Source organism: Typha angustifolia, chromosome 11 (assembly GCF_048772165.1).
Source record: "Typha angustifolia cultivar Huaian chromosome 11, ASM4877216v1, whole genome shotgun sequence".
NCBI lineage: Eukaryota > Viridiplantae > Streptophyta > Magnoliopsida > Poales > Typhaceae > Typha > Typha angustifolia.
This window is the reverse complement of record NC_133249.1, coordinates 12,773,357-12,794,779: the sequence shown is the minus strand read 5'-3', so window position 1 is coordinate 12,794,779 and position 21,423 is coordinate 12,773,357. Positions and strand designations below refer to the sequence as shown.

Genomic DNA, 21,423 nt, shown 5'->3' with positions numbered 1-21,423 from the left:
GTATCCAGGAAAAGGGTAAATGGTCGATCTGAAGCCTAGAGGCTCTCACAAACTAAGTCACTCTCGCAAAATAATAGCTAAGGAAGAAGTGGCTAAGAGTGTTAAGATCTTTCGTAATGGATGAGCTACTTTGAGGACTCATGAATCCAGGGAAGAGGGTGAATAATTGATCTAAACCTTAGATGCGCTCATAAACTAAGTCGCTCTCGCAAAATAATAAATAAGGAAGAAATAGCTAAGAGTATTCTCCGTTATGACAAAAGGGTTGATGCTTTTCTATTTAAGATTTGAGTTTAGAGGGAGAGAGATGGTTAGAGCTTTCCAAAAAAAGGTTTAAACACAAAGAATGTAGCCCTTTGTACTCCCAAACCAATTTCCATGGCCAAGGGCCTATAAAATGTGGTTTCCCCAAAATAATAATTAGAAGAAGTTGGTTAGAAAGAGAGTTAAATACTTAAGTTTAAAGTGATCCATGTAAGTAAAAAAAATCGAGTTGAGACTGCCGGGTAAAATGTAACTTGCCTAAAGAAAATAGTAAATTAATTTAACTTTTTAGCAAGGGTAAATTATATTTTACTCTCTTGTGGTTAGTCTTAAATTTACTTCACTCCCTATAGTTTTATTTGTATCACTTTACCCTTTATGATTATATCCAAACTAAAATCATCACTTTTTTTTATTACATTTGACTAAATAAGAGGTAGAATTTGAAAATCTTTACTAGCGAAAAAGTTGTAAAAGATTAGATAAATTTTTTAATGCATCTAACATAACACTGATAAGTTGACAAAGATATGACAAAGATATACTATAAATATATTTATCATATTTTTATTATCTAAAATTTAATTTGTATGATAGATGTACTAGAAAGCTTAGTATCTAATCATCTATACTTTTGTATCTAATAGTTATCTTTAAATCAGATCCGAAGTAATCAAGTAACACAAATAAAATTATAAAATTATAGAAGGTAGAAGTAAATTTAGGCTTTAACTAGGGGGGGGTAAAGGTAAAAGTGTAATTTACCCCGTTTAATAATTAAGTCTAAAATTAACTGCTCGTCGTCTTCTTTGGCCAAGCCATAGTAGTAGCGTTTGTTTGGTGGCCGCAAAAGAGTAATCGAAACGGAACGATGACGGAGGTGGCGAGCTCGGTGGTGCACGATGTATTGGGCCCTAGGGCGGACGACGTCGACGAGCCCATCATCGACTACGTCATCAACGTCCTCGCCGACGATGACTTCGACTTCGGCGCCGACGGCGACGGCGTCTTCGAAGCCCTCGGCGAGCTCCTCGTCGACTCCGGTTGCGTCCAGGACTACGCCGAGTGCCGCTCGGTATCTACATAGATCGTCGCCTCTTTAATTATTATGGACTGCATGAACAAACCCTAGAATCTAATCGTTGTTGTTGATCCGATTTGTTCGATAGATTAGAATTTTGAGTTATTTTCTTATTTTAGTTGATGTGATGATATTATGAGGTTTTATCTGATTGGAGTTAGAAAGTTAGAAATGGACTAATTAGAGAAATATGCACAGATAATTTAGGCTATAAGGCTTTAGTTATTATTGCTATCTGTTTATATCCCAGTTCATATCCCAGTTCATATTCTCTTGTAACTTCTCGTCTCCTGCGACTGAAGCAATCTAATATCACCTTTAGAACTATGTAGATATTGATTTGATTGTAGAAAAAGAAAATTGAGATTTAATTTGATTTGGCCTAGCAAGTTAGAAATGGAAGAATTGGAGGAATTTGTAAAGCTACTTTTTCCTATGAGGTGTTAATGCACTGCAATGCTTTATGTATATAGGAGGAGCTATCTATTTGATAGTTACATTGTTTGCACTAACATCAAGTTTTACCATCTATTCATCCATCATGGCTAACGATCGATTTGGATAGGAGCTTAGAGAAGATAATGTATTTGTAATATTTTATGCTACATGGAAGTTAAGCCACTCATTGTCATACTGTTAATCTCACATTCCATGCATTAGCTTGGGGTAGAGAATTTTTAGAGAGCTTCTATAGAAGATGAACTTCTTCAGCACTTGATTTTCTTTGCAAATCGACTTTTCTTAAGTTGGCTCTAATATGTTCTCTTCCTTTCTTCTCTTTTCTTGACGATGCAGATTTGTCGCAAGCTTTCTGAGAAATTTGGGAAACACGGTTTAGTGAAACCTAAGCAAGCTGTACGCAGTCTTGCTACACCTTTAAGAATGTTTGATGGCATGGATGAAGAAGAAACCCCAAAGAAACAGACAGAGGTACTTGATGGTCCAATACTATCGGAGCGTGATCGAGCAAAGCTTGAAAGAAGAAAAAGGAAAGATGAGCGGCAGAGAGAGGTATCTATGATAGTTTAAATATCTTGATATTATGTTATTGATCATATTTTTTAAAGGAATGATCGAATTACTTTGACAGACAATAATGTTGCTTTATTCTGTTATATGCTCCCTGCATGGTCAATCAAGTTGTTTTATCACTGGATTTAATAGGATGTTCTTGTTTCAGATCAAGATTCATTGGTTTCCTTCCTAACTCAGCCACCCATTATGGCATAATTAATGTGTTTTCTGCTGGTACTTGTCTTCTGCAGGCCCAGTATGAAAAACATTTAGCAGAGATGGAGGCGGTTAAAGCAGGGATGCCTATGGTGTGCGTAAATCACAACGGAAATGAGAGTGGGTCTGCTGTCAGGGATATACATATGGAGAACTTCAGTGTAACTGTTGGTGGTCGTGATCTAATTCAGGATGCCTCGGTGACCCTTTCATTTGGAAGGCATTATGGTGAATATTACTGATAATACATTCTGCTAAGTTATCTTCTTCTATGGAATTAATGATAGTTAATTATATGGTTGTAAAGTTTAACTTAGATTTTCAATTTAAGATCACTATTCACTAGTTCTTTTGGCCTCACTAGAGGGTGTGATTCGGTATGATGGCAAGGCTTGCACTTTACATTCAAGAGATCGTGGATTCAAATCTTGAAAACAACCTCCCTCATAAATGAGGGTAAGGCTATGCACATATTTCCTCCGCAAGTCCGTAAACCCTGTGTATGCAGGAGCCTTGTGCATTGGGATGCTTTTCCTTTTGGTTCTTTTGACTTGCACTCATGGTCTTTCTTCAATGTACTATGTTGCCAACAGCATGGTAGGAGTTGACTGAGAAGTTCTTTATATCTCGGTAGAGTTGGGGCTCTTGTGTCACTGAACTATAGATTGCATATTAAGGAGATAAGACATTAATCAAGAGTATCTTTTATAGTCTACAGATACTTGAAAACTTATGTACACCCCTGGATGTTCTTTATTTTTTGTATTTGTGCTCTTCTTTTTTTTTTTAACAGATTGACACACATGGTAGACATCACAAGTTCGATTATTACATTAGTGTTCATGCACTAGCCGATATTCTCTTTTTCTCCATGTTATGCTTAAAAGTTAAAAGTCCCCATAATGCTGATTTATATATAGAACAATCACATAAGCTGCTCTTATTTGTTCATATTTTATTGGGAAAAAAAGATGGAAACTGTTTATCTCTTATCCATAATTTGTAAGATAATAATTGCTTGACTGTTTTTTCAGTCATTCAAGTTATTGATGACCAATATCGGCAATGACATAAGACTGTATTATCTAGTGATTTAAAAGAAAATAAAGTTGCATTCTAAACTTGATTTAGTAGGTTTTTGTTTTCAGCTTCAAGTATGAGCAGATATGCACTGTGAAAGTTGAAACAATTGGCCTACTTGTGTTAGCTACAAGTTAGACCAATTAACCCTTTATCTGTTGACATTAGGATTTATATTTTATTTATGTTGAGAAAATCTATTTCTCTGCATTATTGTGTTCTCAAGAACTGGTGTCTCAAATTTCAGATTCTGCTATTACTATTGAACCTAGTTCAGTTTTTATTTTTCAGACTGATATAGTAATATCAGAATTTAGAACTATTTGTCTATAGAGTACTATAGCAGCTTAATTGGTCCTCCATGAACTCATTGAAGTATACAACTAAAGTGGGTGGAAGAGAATTCATTGTGCATAAAGTAGCTTAAAAGAGGGCATTCTAGGGCACAAGGCTCCCACAAAGTAGTAATATATGGAGCGCGATATGTATGCAGCTGCCTCACTTCCATATTGAGAGGTATTTCCATGGCTTAGATTAGTTGTGGAGGATTAAACCATGATTCTAAGTATTGTTTGGGATTGGGATCAACCGCCAAGAAGACTGATATGTATCGATCGTCCATTTAGGATGATTTGGATTGAGAATCAGCCGAAACTTCAATCCATCTATTAAACATAATATGTTTAAGAGAAGATATTGGATGTCATGAATTGATTGATATTTAGAAAGGTTCTAAGTATTGGTTTCATTCTTAGGAGAAAACGTAATGTATCGGCAATCTCCACCATATCAGCCATTTCGGCCACTTTATCGGTCGTTTCAGTTTTGAACTATTTTTTTAATCACTTAAATTCTAAAAAATATGATGTAAAACATTTAAAGTCTTTGAAGTTAAGGAAAACAAAGATAAGAACATTTAGATTACTCACACAAAAAAGTAAGAACATAATACAAAAGTGAAAAATACTAAGAATAATATTGAATTCCAGATAGATTTAGTAAATAACCGTGTTCATCACTATCATCATCTCTACGACAGAGGTGGCAGGAAGCCTCATGCAACGAGGCTAACAACCAACTTTGCAACGGAGGTGAGCATAAGAATGGAAAAAAAAAAAACTGAAAAAGGATGGAGTGAAGGAAGAAAAAGATTGCAACAAAAAGGAAAAGGGAGAAAAATAAGAAGGAAACTTAAAATATGGTGCTCGAGACATCAAGAGATCAATGATTGATGTCTTGATTTGTATTCAGGTTAGATGCAATTTATGATGCAATCCATGTAAGTCACATAAAATTAAAATCAGAATTTTGTCTTTATGGCTAGCTGATACTGGGTCGAGACTAAGGAAAAACTAGTTCTTGATCTAGTTTTGAATTGATAAGGGCCAATATCCATATGCATCGGCTGATACTTTGAACCATGATAGTATCAACTAAATTGTTGTAGACATGTTTGTTAAAATAGTGATTATTGTGTTGAAACAGCAAACTGATTATTACAGGTCTTGTTGTGTTATAAAATTGAGCTCCTTTTTGCCTTTGCTCTCAGGTCTTGTTGGGAGAAATGGTACTGGTAAAACATCTTTCCTCAGGCATATGGCTATGCATGCCATTGATGGTATTCCTAAGAACTGCCAAATATTACATGTGGAGCAAGAAGTTGTGGGTGATGATACATCAGCTCTGCAGTGTGTCTTGAACACTGATTATGAAAGAATTCAGCTTTTGGAAGAAGAAGCTCGTCTAATTGCACAACAGGTTGGACGGTGTTAGCTTTGTTTTGTCATAGAACAGTTACTACTTGTCTACATTTACGTCTTCCCTTTTCTGTGCCTTTCCATTTTGAGGTAGTATTAACATCTTAAAGTACTGATACTGTTATGCTTTTGCTAAAGAGAGATCTAGAGTATGAGGTAGAATCATCAGAGAAAGTTAGTGGCGGTGTTGACAAGGATGCTATTGTCAAAAGACTTGAACAGATATACAAAAGACTCGAGTTTATTGATGCATATTCTGCAGAGGCACGTGCTGCTTCAATTCTGGCGGTCAGTTTCTTTAAACAATCTGGTTTCGGATAAATTTACATTTTAGTGAATATTTCTATAGGAATTTTTCCATGAACATAGTGACCTAAGAGTTCTTGTATGCTAAGGGAAGATTTTCTCATACTGTTACTATAGTAAGGCCTTTGTGTGATTTTGTTGGATAAGTTAGATTGTTGATATCTTGGGATCTTGAATATTTATTTTGGAGTCTTTATTTCTCTTTTGGAGTATCTTCCTATTTGGCTTTGTTTGATGGCAATTACCATGTTTGTTGAACTTCTGTTAAAGATCAATCACTACTTGTAGATATTTTCATTTTGAGTTTTTAGTAGAAATTGATTTATGATGAGATAAATGTTTTCAAATTACTCACTCAATATGCTTTATCCTTTTGTTGGTCATGTATTTGTGTCTCAAAATAGCTTTCAGGATGAGAACCCCATGCTGGCGGCATGTAAAGTTGTTGGTCATGTCTTCCAAGTGTCGTTCAACATTAGAAAATGAAACTCTCGTAAAATTAGCTTGTAAATTTGTTTTCTTTAACAGATTTGAGTATTTTATAATATTTTTTCTTTAGTGGATTTTGGTATTTCAGTCTTTGTTTCTTGAAATTGAAGAGGATCTAAGAATATCAACTATAATAGTGATGGTTCCATTTGGTATACTGAAAAATACTTAAGCAACTATTCTTAGAGCATCTTCAACCAGGTTTCAAATCTCTAAATTTGGAGCCTAGATTGCTCTAATGCGATTATATCAAGCTCCAAATTTCGAGCTTACTACAGTGTAGCTCTAAATTTGAAGCTTGAGAGAGATTCTTGTAGCACAACTCCAAATTACTGTTACAATCTTAAATTACAAAATTACCCTTTAAAAATATACATTTTTTTAAATTTCATTTATATCCTTTTCTTTTATTCACTAATTTTTTAAATTTAGTGTATAATTAGTTTCATTAATCAGATTTAACAAAAATACTACTGTTGGGATCGTCTTGTCGAGAAATGAGTCTAATATTAAATTATTTTTATGTTAATTTATAAATTTATTTTTAAATTAAATAATAATTTTTTTAATGAGAAATCTATTTTATTTTTTTATTATTTAGAATTGGTAAGTATCCCCAAATATTATATTAATTAGTAATAAGTAATTGAAAATAGAGTCCAAATACATTGGAGTGCCATAGGCTCTAAAATGTGAGATTTGCTCCTAAGAAGGCTCCAAATATGAAGATGCTCTTAATATGGACATAAGGACTCACAGGCATGTTCCAAAACATATGCTGCCAATTTTTCAGAGTAGTTTAGTTTTACACGATGAGACTTCATGATTTTCTCACTTTTAACTTTTCTAATTGTGCTGAGCTATCAGATATTGGTCTTTCTTTTGATTGTTCTTTTTTGCCCTTGTACTTGTGCTTTTCCTCAAATGGTAAAAGTTTGTTGTGGCCATGTATGCTCTATTTTGTACACTGTTTATATATTATTCATATGTAAACCAAAAACTCTAAGAAAATATGCAAAGATAAGGCAAGCATTTGTATCTCATGATTTTTTTTATAGATATGAAGAGAAACATCCTCCTTTTAGCTGGTGTACTTGTGAATTCTTTTATATCTTTTTCTCATATCTAGTTCTGCCTTGGTCACTGAACTGCTAATATTGTGGATACAAAAATTTCAGGGTCTTAGTTTCACACCAGAAATGCAGCGGAAACGCACGAGGGAATTCTCTGGTGGTTGGCGCATGCGAATAGCACTTGCTCGTGCTCTTTTTATTGAGCCCGATTTATTACTCCTTGATGAACCAACGGTAATTCTTTTAATTGATCAATTATGGGCCTATGGCTCTTCCACAGAACATTAATAGCAATCTATCATTTTACAGAACCATCTTGATCTTCATGCTGTACTGTGGCTAGAATCATATCTTCTGAAATGGCCAAAGACATTTATTGTAGTTTCTCATGCCAGAGAATTTTTGAATACGGTACATCAGCCATTCTCTTTCTTTATGATTATCTTGAATATTCAATTGTTGTCTTTCTCATTGCAAGGAGGGGAAAAAGAAAAGATATTTTGGATCATAAAATGACAAGATGATAAACTATCCAGGTAGTGACCGACATTCTCCATTTACATGGACAAAAGCTGACTGCTTACAAAGGTGACTACGATACATTTGAGAGAACCCGAGAGGAGCAGCTCAAAAATCAACAGAAGGCCTTTGAGACTAGTGAGAAGGCCAGAGGCCACATGCAGGTTCGCCTATGCCCAACATCAAAATTCATCAGCTTCTTCTAGCAAATTATCTCAAGCATTTCAGTTCAGCACATTTCTAATCATCAATAAGCTTTTCTTTCTTCTCTGCAGCATGTTGCCATCTATTATGTCATTTTTATCAAATAGTAGAAACTAATTACGAATATTATTTTCTTTTTAGTTGGGATATGTTGTGGTATTTACGATCAGACTGAAAATTAGCACTTATTGATTGATAAATTTCACATGTTGCAATGAGACCTTATTAGCTATATGCAGGTGAATGATATGTTACATCTGCTTTGAAAACTTTGAAAATTCAAACTCAATTTACATATGCAGTTGATGAATTCTTTCTTTTAATGTAACTTTCATATGCATATGTTTATGCTGAACATGGAATTTATGATGCGGCAGAGGCATGGTATGTCACAAATCAATAATATCCATATCACATTATTGTAGTTGAACATTTTCCCACTTTTTCTGTATGCATTTGAGTTGAGAAGGAAATATTTTCTCACTTCTCTATGCACTTGAGTTGAGAAGGAAACATTTTGTCACATTTTCTTTATGCACTTCTGGAGAAGGAAACATTTTCACATTTTTTCTGTATGCACTTGAGTTGAGAAGGAGACTTCTCTGTGAGACACCGAAATATTGCCACCTTCACTGGGGCACTGCATCAATATTGTGTGCCAATAGCGTGCATCGTGGAGGAACATCTCCTTCTTTCTATAGCAGCATATGTCTTATCTGAATTTTTTAATGCAATTTGGCCACTATGCAGATAACTGCTGCATGACATGGGTTTATTTTATGACGATTATAAATAACATCTATGGTCTACAACTTCAACGCAGGCTTTTATTGATAAATTTCGCTACAATGCAAAACGCGCTTCTCTTGTTCAATCGAGAATCAAGGTACTTTTTTCATTCTCAAGAAATATTTAAATATTAATTATCTTGTTTCATGTATCAAGCTCAGGTCTAATGGTATTTTATCTGTTAGAAAATTAAGTTTAGATAAACTTTAAGATAGTATTGTTTTTTATCATTGAGGTTCCAGTTGCACGATGACTGATTTTGAATTCAATATCCAAATGTTGTTAATCTTTGTGTTGCAGAAAGTAGCTCATTGTTTTTTAATTGCAATATGTACTGTTTGTATGTCTTCCTCTTTATCTGATTATTCATATCATTAACTCTTCAGGCGTTGGAACGAATGGGTCATGTAGATGAAGTCGTCAATGATCCAGAGTATCTCAGTTTCTTATTTGGATCTTACTTTACAGTCTTTGTTAATCCTTAAAATATGTATTACACGTCAGCCTATCCTATGCTAAGCACATTTATTTTCTTTTCCAGCTACAAGTTTGAGTTCCCAACGCCGGATGATAGGCCCGGACCTCCTATCATTAGTTTCAGGTTTCTTTTTATGAATATTTAGATACTTGAAATTTAGTTCCTTCTTTAGGTTTGAATAATAACATAGCTTTTACCTTAAAGGACTGTCTTTTGTCGATATAATTTATGTGTTGTCTTTCATTTTCCAGGTCTGCATCCAATATTTGTTTTATTAAATTTTGTATATAATATAAAACCTGGCCTATCATTTTGAGGCTGGAAGTTAATCTGATAGGTTTTGTAGCTATTCTGCGGAACTAATTTTCTAATGCTTCTTTTAGATTTTTACGATTATCCACACACTGCTGATATCTCTGATCTCTTGCAGTGATGCATCATTTGGTTATCCAGGAGGGCCACTCTTGTTTAAAAATTTGAATTTTGGTATAAACCTTGATAGCCGCATAGCAAGTAAGCATCCACTGCTTTCTTATGCTTTACATTTGACTAATATGTTAAATAGGTTGTTTTCCTTCATGTAATGTTATATCTGTATTTATGCTTCTTTTTTGTTTGAGCATTTCAAATTGTAGCTGACAGCCTGATACTTGCATTGGCATCCATTTTGTTGATCAAATGGTGTCATTATTATCATGTTTATTGAGGAATATATTTATATGTTAGAAATAATTTTTTGACTTATTTAATAAATAAAATTTTCTTTCAAGTTGTCTTTGATTTCCTTGCCAAACCCTATTTCTTATCAGACTGAAATCATAAAATGTCTTTGTATCTGACATTTTAGTCATGCTTGTTCTTTCTATATCTAATTCATATTTTATTTTGTTTCAGTGGTTGGTGCAAACGGCATTGGCAAGTCAACTATACTGAAATTAATATCTGGAGACCTTCAGCCAACTTCTGGAACAGTATATCGTTCTGCGAAGGTACTTAGATTCTTCTGTTTCCATTATCCATTTCATTACTCTGGTAAGCATCTTAAAAGTTGATGATATGATTTTTAGTCACATGAATTTTGGAATGACTTGGCTCTGCTGTGGATAAATACTTAATAATACTCTGCAGCTTTTCTCACCCTGATATTCCATTTTTGTGCTGGATTTGAACACAAAATTACATGATGCTTCATATCTTTTAATTTATTAAAATTTGTTTCTTTGCATTTTGCTTGCACAGGTTCGTATGGCTGTATTTAGTCAGCACCATGTTGATGGACTCGATTTATCTTCAAACCCCCTTCTATATATGATGAGCTGCTACCCGGTAAGTTGAAAACTTCATTTTGCTTTTCTTTCCAACTTTGTTGTTTCAGATCTTGAAAATACTATAGTAAGTAAACACTACCCCAAATTGTAATTTAACCTACAGAATCTTTGAAAAAGTAAGAAGTATATCAAGCAGATGGAATTGTAGATCGATCATTAGATCTTCTGGTAGTGCTCCTGCTGTTATGAGTAATTGAAGCTTTTGTTTGTCCTCCCATTCATTCTGGCATCATGTTTGTCCCTTATTACTTTTGAGGAAAGGCAAGGCGTGCAAGATTGTCGATTGTAGTAACAGGTTTCTTAAATGGTTTGATTCTAGAAGGCAGAATCTTATAATATGTCCCATTTGGCATGTATCTCTGTTTTTGCCTGGTAAACTATGGTGGTTGGATTCTCTAGCTATACTCCTTTTGAAAATATGTTCCTAATTTGTTATGTCGTACAAAGGGAAATTTATATGATCTCCTAATTAATAAGTTGATTTTATGAATCTTGAAGTCCCATGGAATCCCTAGTTAAACTTTTTGATCTATATGCAAGTATATTTTTTTTTCTGAATAAACCAGTTACATGATGTTTGCACCTTGCAGGGTGTACCTGAACAGAAACTTAGAGCTCATTTGGGTTCACTTGGTGTTACGGGAAGTCTGGCCCTTCAGCCGATGTATACACTGTCTGGTAATTATAATATTTTCTTGAGAAAAATTCGTGTACAAATCCTGGTTGATAGGATACCTGGATCAGAAGTATTGTTAAGAGTTAAGAAGCACATATTCCATACTTTATGACGTGCTTTGAAAAATGATAACTCCCTCACCTCAAAAAGATAATATACCTGAGACTCCAGATTGAAACAAGAATATTGGTTTTGAGATTCCGACCCATGTTTATTTCAGGTGGCCAGAAAAGCAGAGTTGCATTTGCAAAAATTACCTTTAAAAAGCCACACATTATTCTGCTTGATGAGCCATCAAACCATCTTGTAAGTGCATAAACTTGTCTTCCCCGCAAAATAAGCATGCAAGGAAAAGCCATCCTTGACACATGCTTTGAAATTTTATCATTGACAAACCACTTGTGCTGATTGGATTTCATACAAATATTGGACTGCAGGACCTTGATGCAGTTGAGGCACTCATCCAGGGTTTGGTTTTATTCCAAGGAGGGGTGCTAATGGTAACTATCCTGCTACAGCCTCTTGATTTTCAGTCTTCAATTTCACCTGTTGCATAGCATCATCTTATTCTCACAAATTTCTTGCACAGGTGAGCCACGATGAGCATCTGATAACTGGGAGTGTCGAGGAGCTGTGGGTAGTTACAGAAGGCAGAGTTGCACCTTTCTCAGGGACTTTCGCAGATTACAAGAAGATGCTGAAATCTGGAAACTGATCACAGCTTGCCTCGAATTTTACTGGCAAACATTGAGCTAAATTTGTAGTGCAGTTGTAATAGAATTGCTGTTGATACATCTCAGCTGAGAGAGGGTTTGCTTGGAGAAAATTTTCCTGATTGGTTTCCTGCAAACCATACGCCAAAACATATAAGTATATTTCAATATAAATTATAATGCTATTTTTTTATTTCTTTTCAACTAGGTTTGTTTAGCTGTTTGGTATGTTGAAAGATACCAGACAACTTGATCCAGACTGGGTCATGTGACCTCATTGGATTTGGCTTGTGCTTAAGCTAATTAAGAGAGGTTTGATCAAGCATTTAAAGGTACCATATAAATACAATTATAGGTTGCAACCTGAAACTCAGTTTTTACATAGTTCCTTTTTGTGTTACTTTGATGATTATTTTACCCTTGATCATGTGACAGTCAGGTGGTAGGTTTTAATGAAATAAATAAATAATTAAACGGGTATCTAAAGAAGGTATTTGGGAGGTCGTACATTGTTGAAGAGTTTAATGTGTCTTAAAGAATAAATTTCAAGGTCTATATGAAAATAGGCAATCGTTAAAGATACTTAGGCGTAATTATCCACTGTAGATTGTAGCATTTTTATATCCACTTAAATTCAAATAGATGGGCGTCCTAGAAAAAAAGAAAAAAGAAAAAAAAAGAAGCTTTCTTCCGAACTTATTTGTATCTCGTAACTTATTATCTAAGTGGAGAATTTATTAGACTCAGTCCTGCCAAGTTGTTGCAATAATTTCTAAATATTATTTTTTCTCCGAAAATTTTCCTTTAAGAGGTTGCCCATAGAAATGGAAGATAAGCTTATTTGGACTCCCACATCTCTCTCTCTCTCTCTCTTGTATGAAAGAAGGCTATAAATACGAGGGAAAACAAGAGGTTTCAACACATTCACAACACAGCTGAATAGTGTGACTGTTCGAGTCTTGTAGAAAGAAGAGGGAGACAGAGTGTGAGTTCTTGAGTTGGGTTGAGTGATTTCTCCCTCGAATTCTCTTCTTACAATTTCATAGTAAAACTGACAGGAATATCTGTGGACGTAACCTAATATTGGGTTGTCTTTTGTCTTTTTCTCTTTTTTTTTTCCCTTTTTCTAGACTCATGCAGTATTTCCTATAAAATTGGTTAATCTTGGACATGTCATATGTCTTTTTTTTTTTTTTTTTTTTTTTAAGAGAACGCTAGTAGACAAGTAGTTCATTAATATCCAAGGGTTATAACAAAAAAGCTTAATACACAAAAAATAGGAGAGATAAAGCGATGACTCTTTAACAAAAGTCTCACTTGGCTTATAATAGACAGCACAACAAATTAATTTAGCGAATCAAATCTGAAGATACAAATATAGTAAAAGGATGAAGAACAGCCCGAGAGATTCTCAAGAGCAAAGAGCCTCAAGTTCAGCATTATCGGCCTACTAATTGCTGGTTCCGTCAGTCCAGCAGCCTAAGACAAAGTCCTAAAAATACTTAAAGATAGACTTAGAATGCAAATTAATAAAACCTACTACACCCTAATACTGCCATAGAGCCAAAAAGCACAGATGTGGATGGATCTTGGGCCTACACCCCACCAGAGGGCCTCACCACTCAGCCTAACTATGGGTCTGCTAGCTAAGAACACCACTGAGATAGGGAGAATCCACGACAGTAGAGCTATCATGGCAATAGTAAATCGGGCAAAGAACTAGTAGCAGGGTGGCGACCAAACTTGTGTGGCGACAACGGTGGAGAACGACGGTGGAGAGTAGCAGTGACAAAGGGGTTTTGGTCAAATCCTAACCCGACGAGGGAGGCAACAAAGCCTCAAAGCATAGCAGGCTCGGATCTGGTGGAGAGGTGGTGGCCAAGTGCAGGTTCGATAAGGGAAGGGGGGAGAATGAGAACAGTGGCAGCAACAAGTAGATTTTTGGCGATAGAGAACGTCAAAGAAGAATGGCGACGGTGGTTGCAATGAGTAGTGATTTCGGCATGATGTTATGAGGGAAAAGAACTTGGGGAAAAAAAAAGGGAGGAGAGAAGGGAGAAGAGAGGAAGAGAAAAGAACTAAGGGAGAGGAAGAAGTGACATGAAATGAGAGGTTTTCCCCTCCCGTAGCTTGTTGGCTAAAGGATGGGAGTGAGGTTAACCTCACCAAAAGCTGGCGAGAGGAAAGTTCTCCTTTGATGGAGAGGAAAGTTAGGGTTTAGGATTTAAGCGCCAAACCCTAGCAAGGATATGTCATATGTCATTTGTCATCATATTGGTCCATTAGAAAAAAGTTGAACCTAGTCTCATTGATGCTCCACAATGGATATAAAATGCTAAATTATCAACTTTTTATATGAGACATACACAAATATAAAGAATGTACAAGGATTGCGAAAAAGGATGAGATATTTATTTTTTATTTATCAAATCCAAACTTAATATTTTTCTCTAGTTTATCCAATTGTAACATGATATATCTCTCCAGTCTATCCAACAATGAATAAATAAATAAATAATATGATAAGTTCAACATTTTGAGGATAAATTATTGAAATTTTTGGTGCTTTACAACTTATGCAAAAATTAAATATTTCAATATTTTCCGTTTCATTGAAACTTAAAAAATATTACTATTACCATCGATACTGAAACTTTTATTCTTACTTTTTTTTTTTATTCCAACTTAGAATTTAGAAGAAAGAAGATGATTCTCAATCTAGTATTGCAATCAAACAGGAAAAGAAAAGAAAAAATTGTCATCATATATGAATTATCTTATTCTTACTCTCGCCCAAGTATTATGACGGCGGTCCATAGATACTGAAGCGGGTCCCACGCGGTTTCGCTTGTCCATGACTCACAGCTGTCTCCTCTATCTCCCTCCCTCCCTCCTCCTCCCTCCCATTTCTTCGCCTTCACTAAAACATAACACCACTCAAAACCCTCAAAACCCAAAACCGATTCGATTCGATTCGATTCGACGGCGATGGAGAGATTAAGCTGCCGGTCGTGCGAGAGGTTGGATCGCGTGGCCAATTGGGTCGGGGCGAGCGTCTCCTCGGCCTTCTTCGCCTCGCTTCAGCGCTGCTCCTGCATCACCCTCAGCACCACCGACATCAACGACGACGCCGACGCCGCCGCACGACAAGAACAAGAAGAAGAAGAAGAAGAAGAAGAAGAAGAAGAAGAAAAAAAGAAGCCACCAAGCCCGTACCGCTGGATGCTCCCCACGTGGCCGGACCAAATTCCCTAAACGTATGACCTCTCTATAATCCCTATCCACCCCCATGGTTCCCTTGGTTTCGTAATCTGTACCTTTTAATCCGTCTTTCAGATCAGTATAGAGTAATATAGCATATAGATGGTAATTTTATTTATTTTTTCTTTTTTATTCTGGGTACTTTGAATCAAGCTTTCACTCTGCTTTCCTTGGTCATATAAGAAAACACGATCAGAAACAAATCTTGCAACAAATCTAAATAGCAACTTATAAGCTTACAGATTCATAATATGTTATTGGTTAAGTTACTTAACAGCTTCAGTTTTTAAAATCAACTAATTATTTAACATGGCATTAGAACTAATATTCAAACCACAATAGCCTATTATTATTTCCTAACTCTTTGTATTATAACACAGTAGGGTACAAGACTTCTCCTTTATGATGCAGTCCTCTATTGATGTAGTGTTCCTTATCCTTATATTAGCTCAGAGGAGTGAACAGACCAAACCAAGCACTTGAAATAATTAGATCAAATATATATCATAGTGGAAGGAATACATGAATTGCCAAGCAATCATGGGTAGTGTGAAGCATTAGAGAAGCAAGGAAAATGGCCATCTGGACAAGGATAACCACTTAATGCTTTCTTTTAATACACAATGTAGATTATTTATCATCTCTATTGTTAGTTCTTGTTTAGATCTTTGATGAAAATTGGGTCATATTGCAAAAATCTCCACATTTTTATGGTTCCTTTTGATCTCCATTGGAAACAGTATACTGGAAATAGGATGTACGAGTTTAGTACATAATGAGATTTGAACCAATAAATGAATGAGAAACAGGGATATAAGCTGAACCACATTATATCTTGGGAATATCATGAAGTATTACTGATATCAAGTGTTGCTCTGACGCCATCTCGAAAGGAAATAGGTTTGATACCAAGCACTTCAATCAACCTTGTGATATCCATGGATATGTCTGCTGGCGAGACAACTCCGCGGTTAACCTAGAAAATTTAGGTTTTAGTAGACTAGTAGTTGATTGATTATGGAAAACACAAAAGATCAATATAACCGTACATAATTCTTTACACCTCTCACAAAGCAAGCAAAGTTACTACAGCTCAATAACTTGATCTGCCTATGATGACATTATACAAGCAGGAAACAGATGCAAAAAAGACTTTTCTGCCAGATGTATCCATATTTCTCATAATCCATGTATATATAGAGAGAGATAAGGAGTAACAGACATACTGATGATGCAGATACTGGCTTAATGAGGGAGTGATTATATCCTCTAAAATCTGCAACTGACTCAGCCATTTGCATCCTTGAGACCCTATCCGGTCCACCAACATTTACAAGCAGTTGCATTTTTTGCCCACCTGGTACAGAAGGTGGATGCCAATAATGTCAAACACTATCAGATATCAAATTCTATAAAGTCTATGACGCGTTAAAGCTAGCTGGATCAACAGAAGTATTAGTAGTACCAACAAGGAAGTTGCTAGATAAAAGATGAGATTGTACAAAATAAACTACAATTTTCGATCTGAGAATCAGTCAGAATCTCAATTTGATGAAGAGTCATTGTTAAGACTTAAGAGATGCAGATATTATTCAGAAGTACATGACCTTGAATCCCAGACAAGGAGTTCTTTTAACTCCATATTATTTCTCAAGAATAATTCCAGGCAAGCAGAACACTATTTTTTTTTTTAAAGTAGAAAAAGAATAACAAGAGCAGGCTGTAACAATCTTAACTAGTTGTAGAACCACACAAGGATGGCAAGGAACCATTGATCCTCATTTACTAACTTAAAAATAAGACAGAAAGTCATGTAATGGAACAGTATTTTATTCACTGGCTCATACCTGAGATCCACATTTTTGATAGAGACAAGATAACATTAACCATATCTTTGACATAAACAGGGCATCGGAATTCGTCATGGAAGAAATCAACTTCCTGACCTTGTGAAAGAACACTGTCAATCCACTGCACCACAAAGCCAACTTGTTAAATTTTAGAAATGATAAGCATACTTATATCATCAAAGTTTCTTTAGAAGACACTAAATCATATATGATTTTAACGAAGAAACCAAACAAGCTAAATACAAGATAGCATCCAGTAAGATCGACAGACAAATCCACCCAGATGATTCAAAGCTCACTAATTAAAAAAAGGGCTAAACCCTTAAACTCAACTAACACCCTGGAATTTAGATTTCTAATTTCTCCAAATCTGCCATTCGCAACTATTAACTTATGAAATTTCATTTGGTTTCAGTAGATTTGGATGAATTTCCGTAAGTCTAACAAAAACCCGACAATTTGATATCAGATCTCAATGGAAATTAAAATTTTCAATTCCAAATTAATTTAAGTTAGCTTTCCTAAATGTAGAACTGACTCTTATTAAGTTATATTCTTAATTCATGATCAAGGGCAGAATAAGACAATGCAACACATTGAAATGAGTTCCTACTTCCTTCCAAGTAACAGTATTAGATCAATTTCATGTCAATTCCATTATTCTCCAAATAGCGAGATTCATTTCCGAATGAAATCAGCTGACACATTCAAATAAAATAAAATAAAATCCACCTAAAATTGGTTCCAAACATAATGTATAAATAAATAATAGGCTATCATACCTGAATAGGGAGGGATTTAGTTACAGGTGAAATAGTTTGCGGACCATAAATTATGCTACTTCGCAAGATAGCATAATTTGAGCAATTTGCAACAATAAACTGCTCTGCTGCTACCTTAGATTTCCCATACATATTAACTGGAACGGTTTCATCCTCTTCTTTGTAAAAAGATTTCACCCCTTCGTAAACTGTTAGTTTGGGAAGAGTAAGAATAAACTCAAGACTTATCCATCGGATAAGAACAAGAACATAGAAAAAAAAAAGATCCGATCCGATTTTTACCTTGATCAGTTGAAAGATGGATAAAGAGAGAGTCATCATTGTGGAAACTCGATAGCCAATTCACAAGGGAGGAAGGCGAATTAATAGCCATGGCAGCAGCTGGATCGATCTCACAAGCACGAGGAACGGACAGCGCAGCGCAGTTGACGATTACATGTGGCTAATTGGCAAAAATGTGCCAGAGAATTTAAGCAATTAGGGATAGCGAGGAATGATGTGTCGATTTTTATTTGAAGGAAAAAAAGAAAAAGAAAATAAGAGATGAGGGACCTCAGACCTGGCCGAAGGAGGCGGAGATGGCGTCGAGGCCGTGGCCGGTGGAGATGTCCACGTGGAAGGCGCGGACGGGGGAGATGGCTTGGAGGAGATCCTGGGGTGGGATTGGACGATGATGGGTGAAGGCGACGTCGTAGTCGCAGTCGCAGTCGCCGCCGCCTCCGGCGGATGTCGCGAGGGCTTCGAGAATGTGCTGCCCGAGGTAGCCGCTTCCTCCCACTACCAGCACTCGCTTCTTCTTCTTCTCCTCCTCCATCTCTCTCTCTCTCTCTCTCTCTCTCTCTCCCCTCTCTCTCCCCCCGAGAGTACTTGCAATGAGTATGGGAGTCAAGGGGAATGGGCAGTGGGCCGGTGAACGTCGTGCACATGTAATGGGCCTTGTAATGGTAACTCTTTTTAGCTTTTTTATTTGTTATCCAAATTGATATATGTTTGACAAAAGTAGGACAATTTAGTAGTTAATTTTTTGAGAGAAGTGATAATTTAATTATGTTCTAATTAAACAGGTCCCTTTAGGATTCGAACCTGGATAATTTTAACCATCTAAGCACGATTTCATTAGCAACAACGTTTATAGTTGTTGTTTGACAAAAGTTTACGAGGGCTTAGTGATAAAATAAAATAAAGAGTAAAATGATATTCGTCTAAAGCTATAGTGGATTAAAATGTAAGGAGTTTCGAGTCCATATAGACATGCTAGTTTGGGTTGATTCGTCCCACACTAATATGTTAGACTTTCTAAGGTAACCCACTTGGATTAGGAAGGAGGGGCTCTTTTATTAATACGCATGCGATTTGTTGTTGGACATGCTTGATATGTTGATACACAATTTGACAATATTGTTTAATAAATATTTGCGCATGGTAAATTTCAAAAATCTCACACACTATAACTATTATTTAACTTAACTAATGTCACAATCTTTTTGTATATTATATTACTACTCGCCACATAAAAGATTATAACCCGAGTTTAACTCATAAGTGGCTAAGCAGTCAGCGGCTTGATTTTCTTCCTTCTACACATTAGTAATTTTGTAATCCGAGAAACAAAGTAAAGATTTACAATTATCAATGCAGTGAGAGAGTCTCCAATGCATTATAGAAACAACAACCAAAATCGAACCAATGTTTTTAAGTTCGTCTTTATCTAGATTTTTTAAATGTCTTTCTCTTAAGCCTTAAACACTGCACCATGACAAGCTTCAACTTCTAATTAGAAGGGATCAGTTCCTATTGCAACAAAACAACCTATAAAATAGAATTGACTCACATATTTTTTACAAACAAACCCAGCATCTTGTGATGCAGTATCAAAGTTTTGGTCGAAATTGTAGTGTCAAAGGCATCAACAATACAAATGACTAAGCTGGACCCGAGGGATACTACAATAATTCGGCAACTCGATCTTATCCACTGTTGTACATGCCACAAACTTATTTACTATTGGATAGATAAAGGCAAAGGACAATACATCATTGATTTTATTTCTTCCCTTATAAATATCTAGGGTAGATATTTTTTAAAATAATTTAGTAACTAAGCTTTCTTACCTATATAAAGGGCTTAAATCCACTACTTGTATTTTATCTAAAGTTTGAGTAAATAAATAAATAAATGAGACTTCATCAATATAGCTTCTCTGTAATTGTTGGTGAAGGTTTTCTTTATTTCTTACTTCCATAATGATTTCATTTCGAAGCTTACTTCATCTTGCGAAAAAGTTGAAAGCGCCACATAGATTTACCAAAATGCTTAAAAACATTAAGTCTATGATAACCTTTAACTTATTTTCCTCTATCAATCAAGGAAAGGGCTATAATAGCTTTAAAAGGCTCTCATGTGTTCATAGACATTTGTTGAAAAAGAATACTCTTTGATAATTTCTAGTCCACTAATAGTGACCTAACAAAAGGGGTTTTATAGCCGTTCTTAGTCCAACACCTTGCCGTCCATGATTTAATATGAGTAAAAATGGGAGAGAGGATAGGATGGGGGAAAAGAGAGGAAAATCAAAAATTAAAAAAAAATGAGAAAAAGGTAAGGATAGGGTTGTGTGCTGCAATTTTTTTTCCAATTCATCTAGTACCGAGTTCTCTCTTTGTTGATGATATTAGAGCTTTGATATTTGAAATATCTTTTTTTACAAATTAATTCTACTATAGTTTGTAGGTACTTTTCTCATGACTAAAGAAGTGATGAGTTTGACTCCAACTCTAAATAATATTGTGGAGAAATTATTTGATGGTTTAGTGGCTTGACTCAATTGGGTTGATGACTCGATAGTGTGGTTAGCTTGGAGAAATAACTTAGCAGAGCATTTAGTTTGGAGCAATTATTCGACGACACATATGATTTGAAGTCTAAACTATGCAGCTAAAAGCTTGGTGGAATTTAAGTGCCACTGTATTTAAGGAGATTTGACTCTTTGTATAACCCATATCTAGCATTCGAGTTTATAAATGATAAAAAAGAAAGATACTCTTCTTTTGTGTCAGTGTAATAATACTAAATCGTTTTGATAAAACTAAGTTAATTTACCACTGCAAAAGAAAGCTTTACAAGATTGCTTCACTAATCACTTTACCGCTTTATTACATTGAGAGATACTTCTAATTAATAAATAGAACTACTCTATACATAGGTTGCAAATTGGTTTAAATACTCCATGGTTAGACGATACTTACTTATAATTCTATACAAGCTAAGGGCTGATATGTCTAAACCTTTTACTAACAAATTATTTACTGTTTCAATTAAGGCCCACAACCATTGGAAGATATTATAATTTATAACTTATAAGGATATAATCAATAGTTTTAGGTACTTAGTTGCACATCTTATAGTTGGGATCAGAATTTAGATTAAGGCAAATGATTTAATAAGAAGTATTAATTTATCTCTCCTAAATGAACAATTGAGATTAAATAATACTAAATAAAATTAATCGAAAGCACCATTCATATAAACCGAAAGTACTAGTCA

At 35.2% G+C, this 21,423-nt stretch overlaps 2 protein-coding genes across 2 annotated transcripts; one reads left to right on the top strand and one right to left on the bottom strand.

The window, feature by feature from the left end:
• Positions 1-1,081: 1,081 nt before the first annotated feature.
• On the top strand, positions 1,082-12,191 carry LOC140770984 (ABC transporter F family member 3). Its single transcript, XM_073112328.1, has 18 exons — positions 1,082-1,339; positions 2,141-2,356; positions 2,611-2,803; positions 5,205-5,413; positions 5,551-5,700; positions 7,386-7,514; positions 7,590-7,691; positions 7,817-7,963; positions 8,827-8,889; positions 9,179-9,225; positions 9,334-9,393; positions 9,701-9,783; positions 10,165-10,259; positions 10,510-10,596; positions 11,189-11,276; positions 11,495-11,580; positions 11,712-11,774; positions 11,864-12,191. The coding sequence occupies exons 1-18, from the start codon at positions 1,136-1,138 to the stop codon at positions 11,987-11,989; spliced, it is 2,148 nt and encodes a 715-aa protein (XP_072968429.1). The 5' UTR covers positions 1,082-1,135; the 3' UTR covers positions 11,990-12,191.
• A 3,048-nt stretch (positions 12,192-15,239) lies between these two features.
• LOC140771481 (uncharacterized) lies at positions 15,240-18,900 on the bottom strand. Its single transcript, XM_073113058.1, has 6 exons — positions 18,440-18,900; positions 18,163-18,322; positions 17,881-18,068; positions 17,096-17,219; positions 16,475-16,605; positions 15,240-16,224 (listed from the first exon to the last, which is right to left on the bottom strand). The coding sequence occupies exons 1-6, from the start codon at positions 18,692-18,694 to the stop codon at positions 16,093-16,095; spliced, it is 990 nt and encodes a 329-aa protein (XP_072969159.1). The 5' UTR covers positions 18,695-18,900; the 3' UTR covers positions 15,240-16,092.
• Between the last annotated feature and the right edge of the window lie 2,523 nt (positions 18,901-21,423).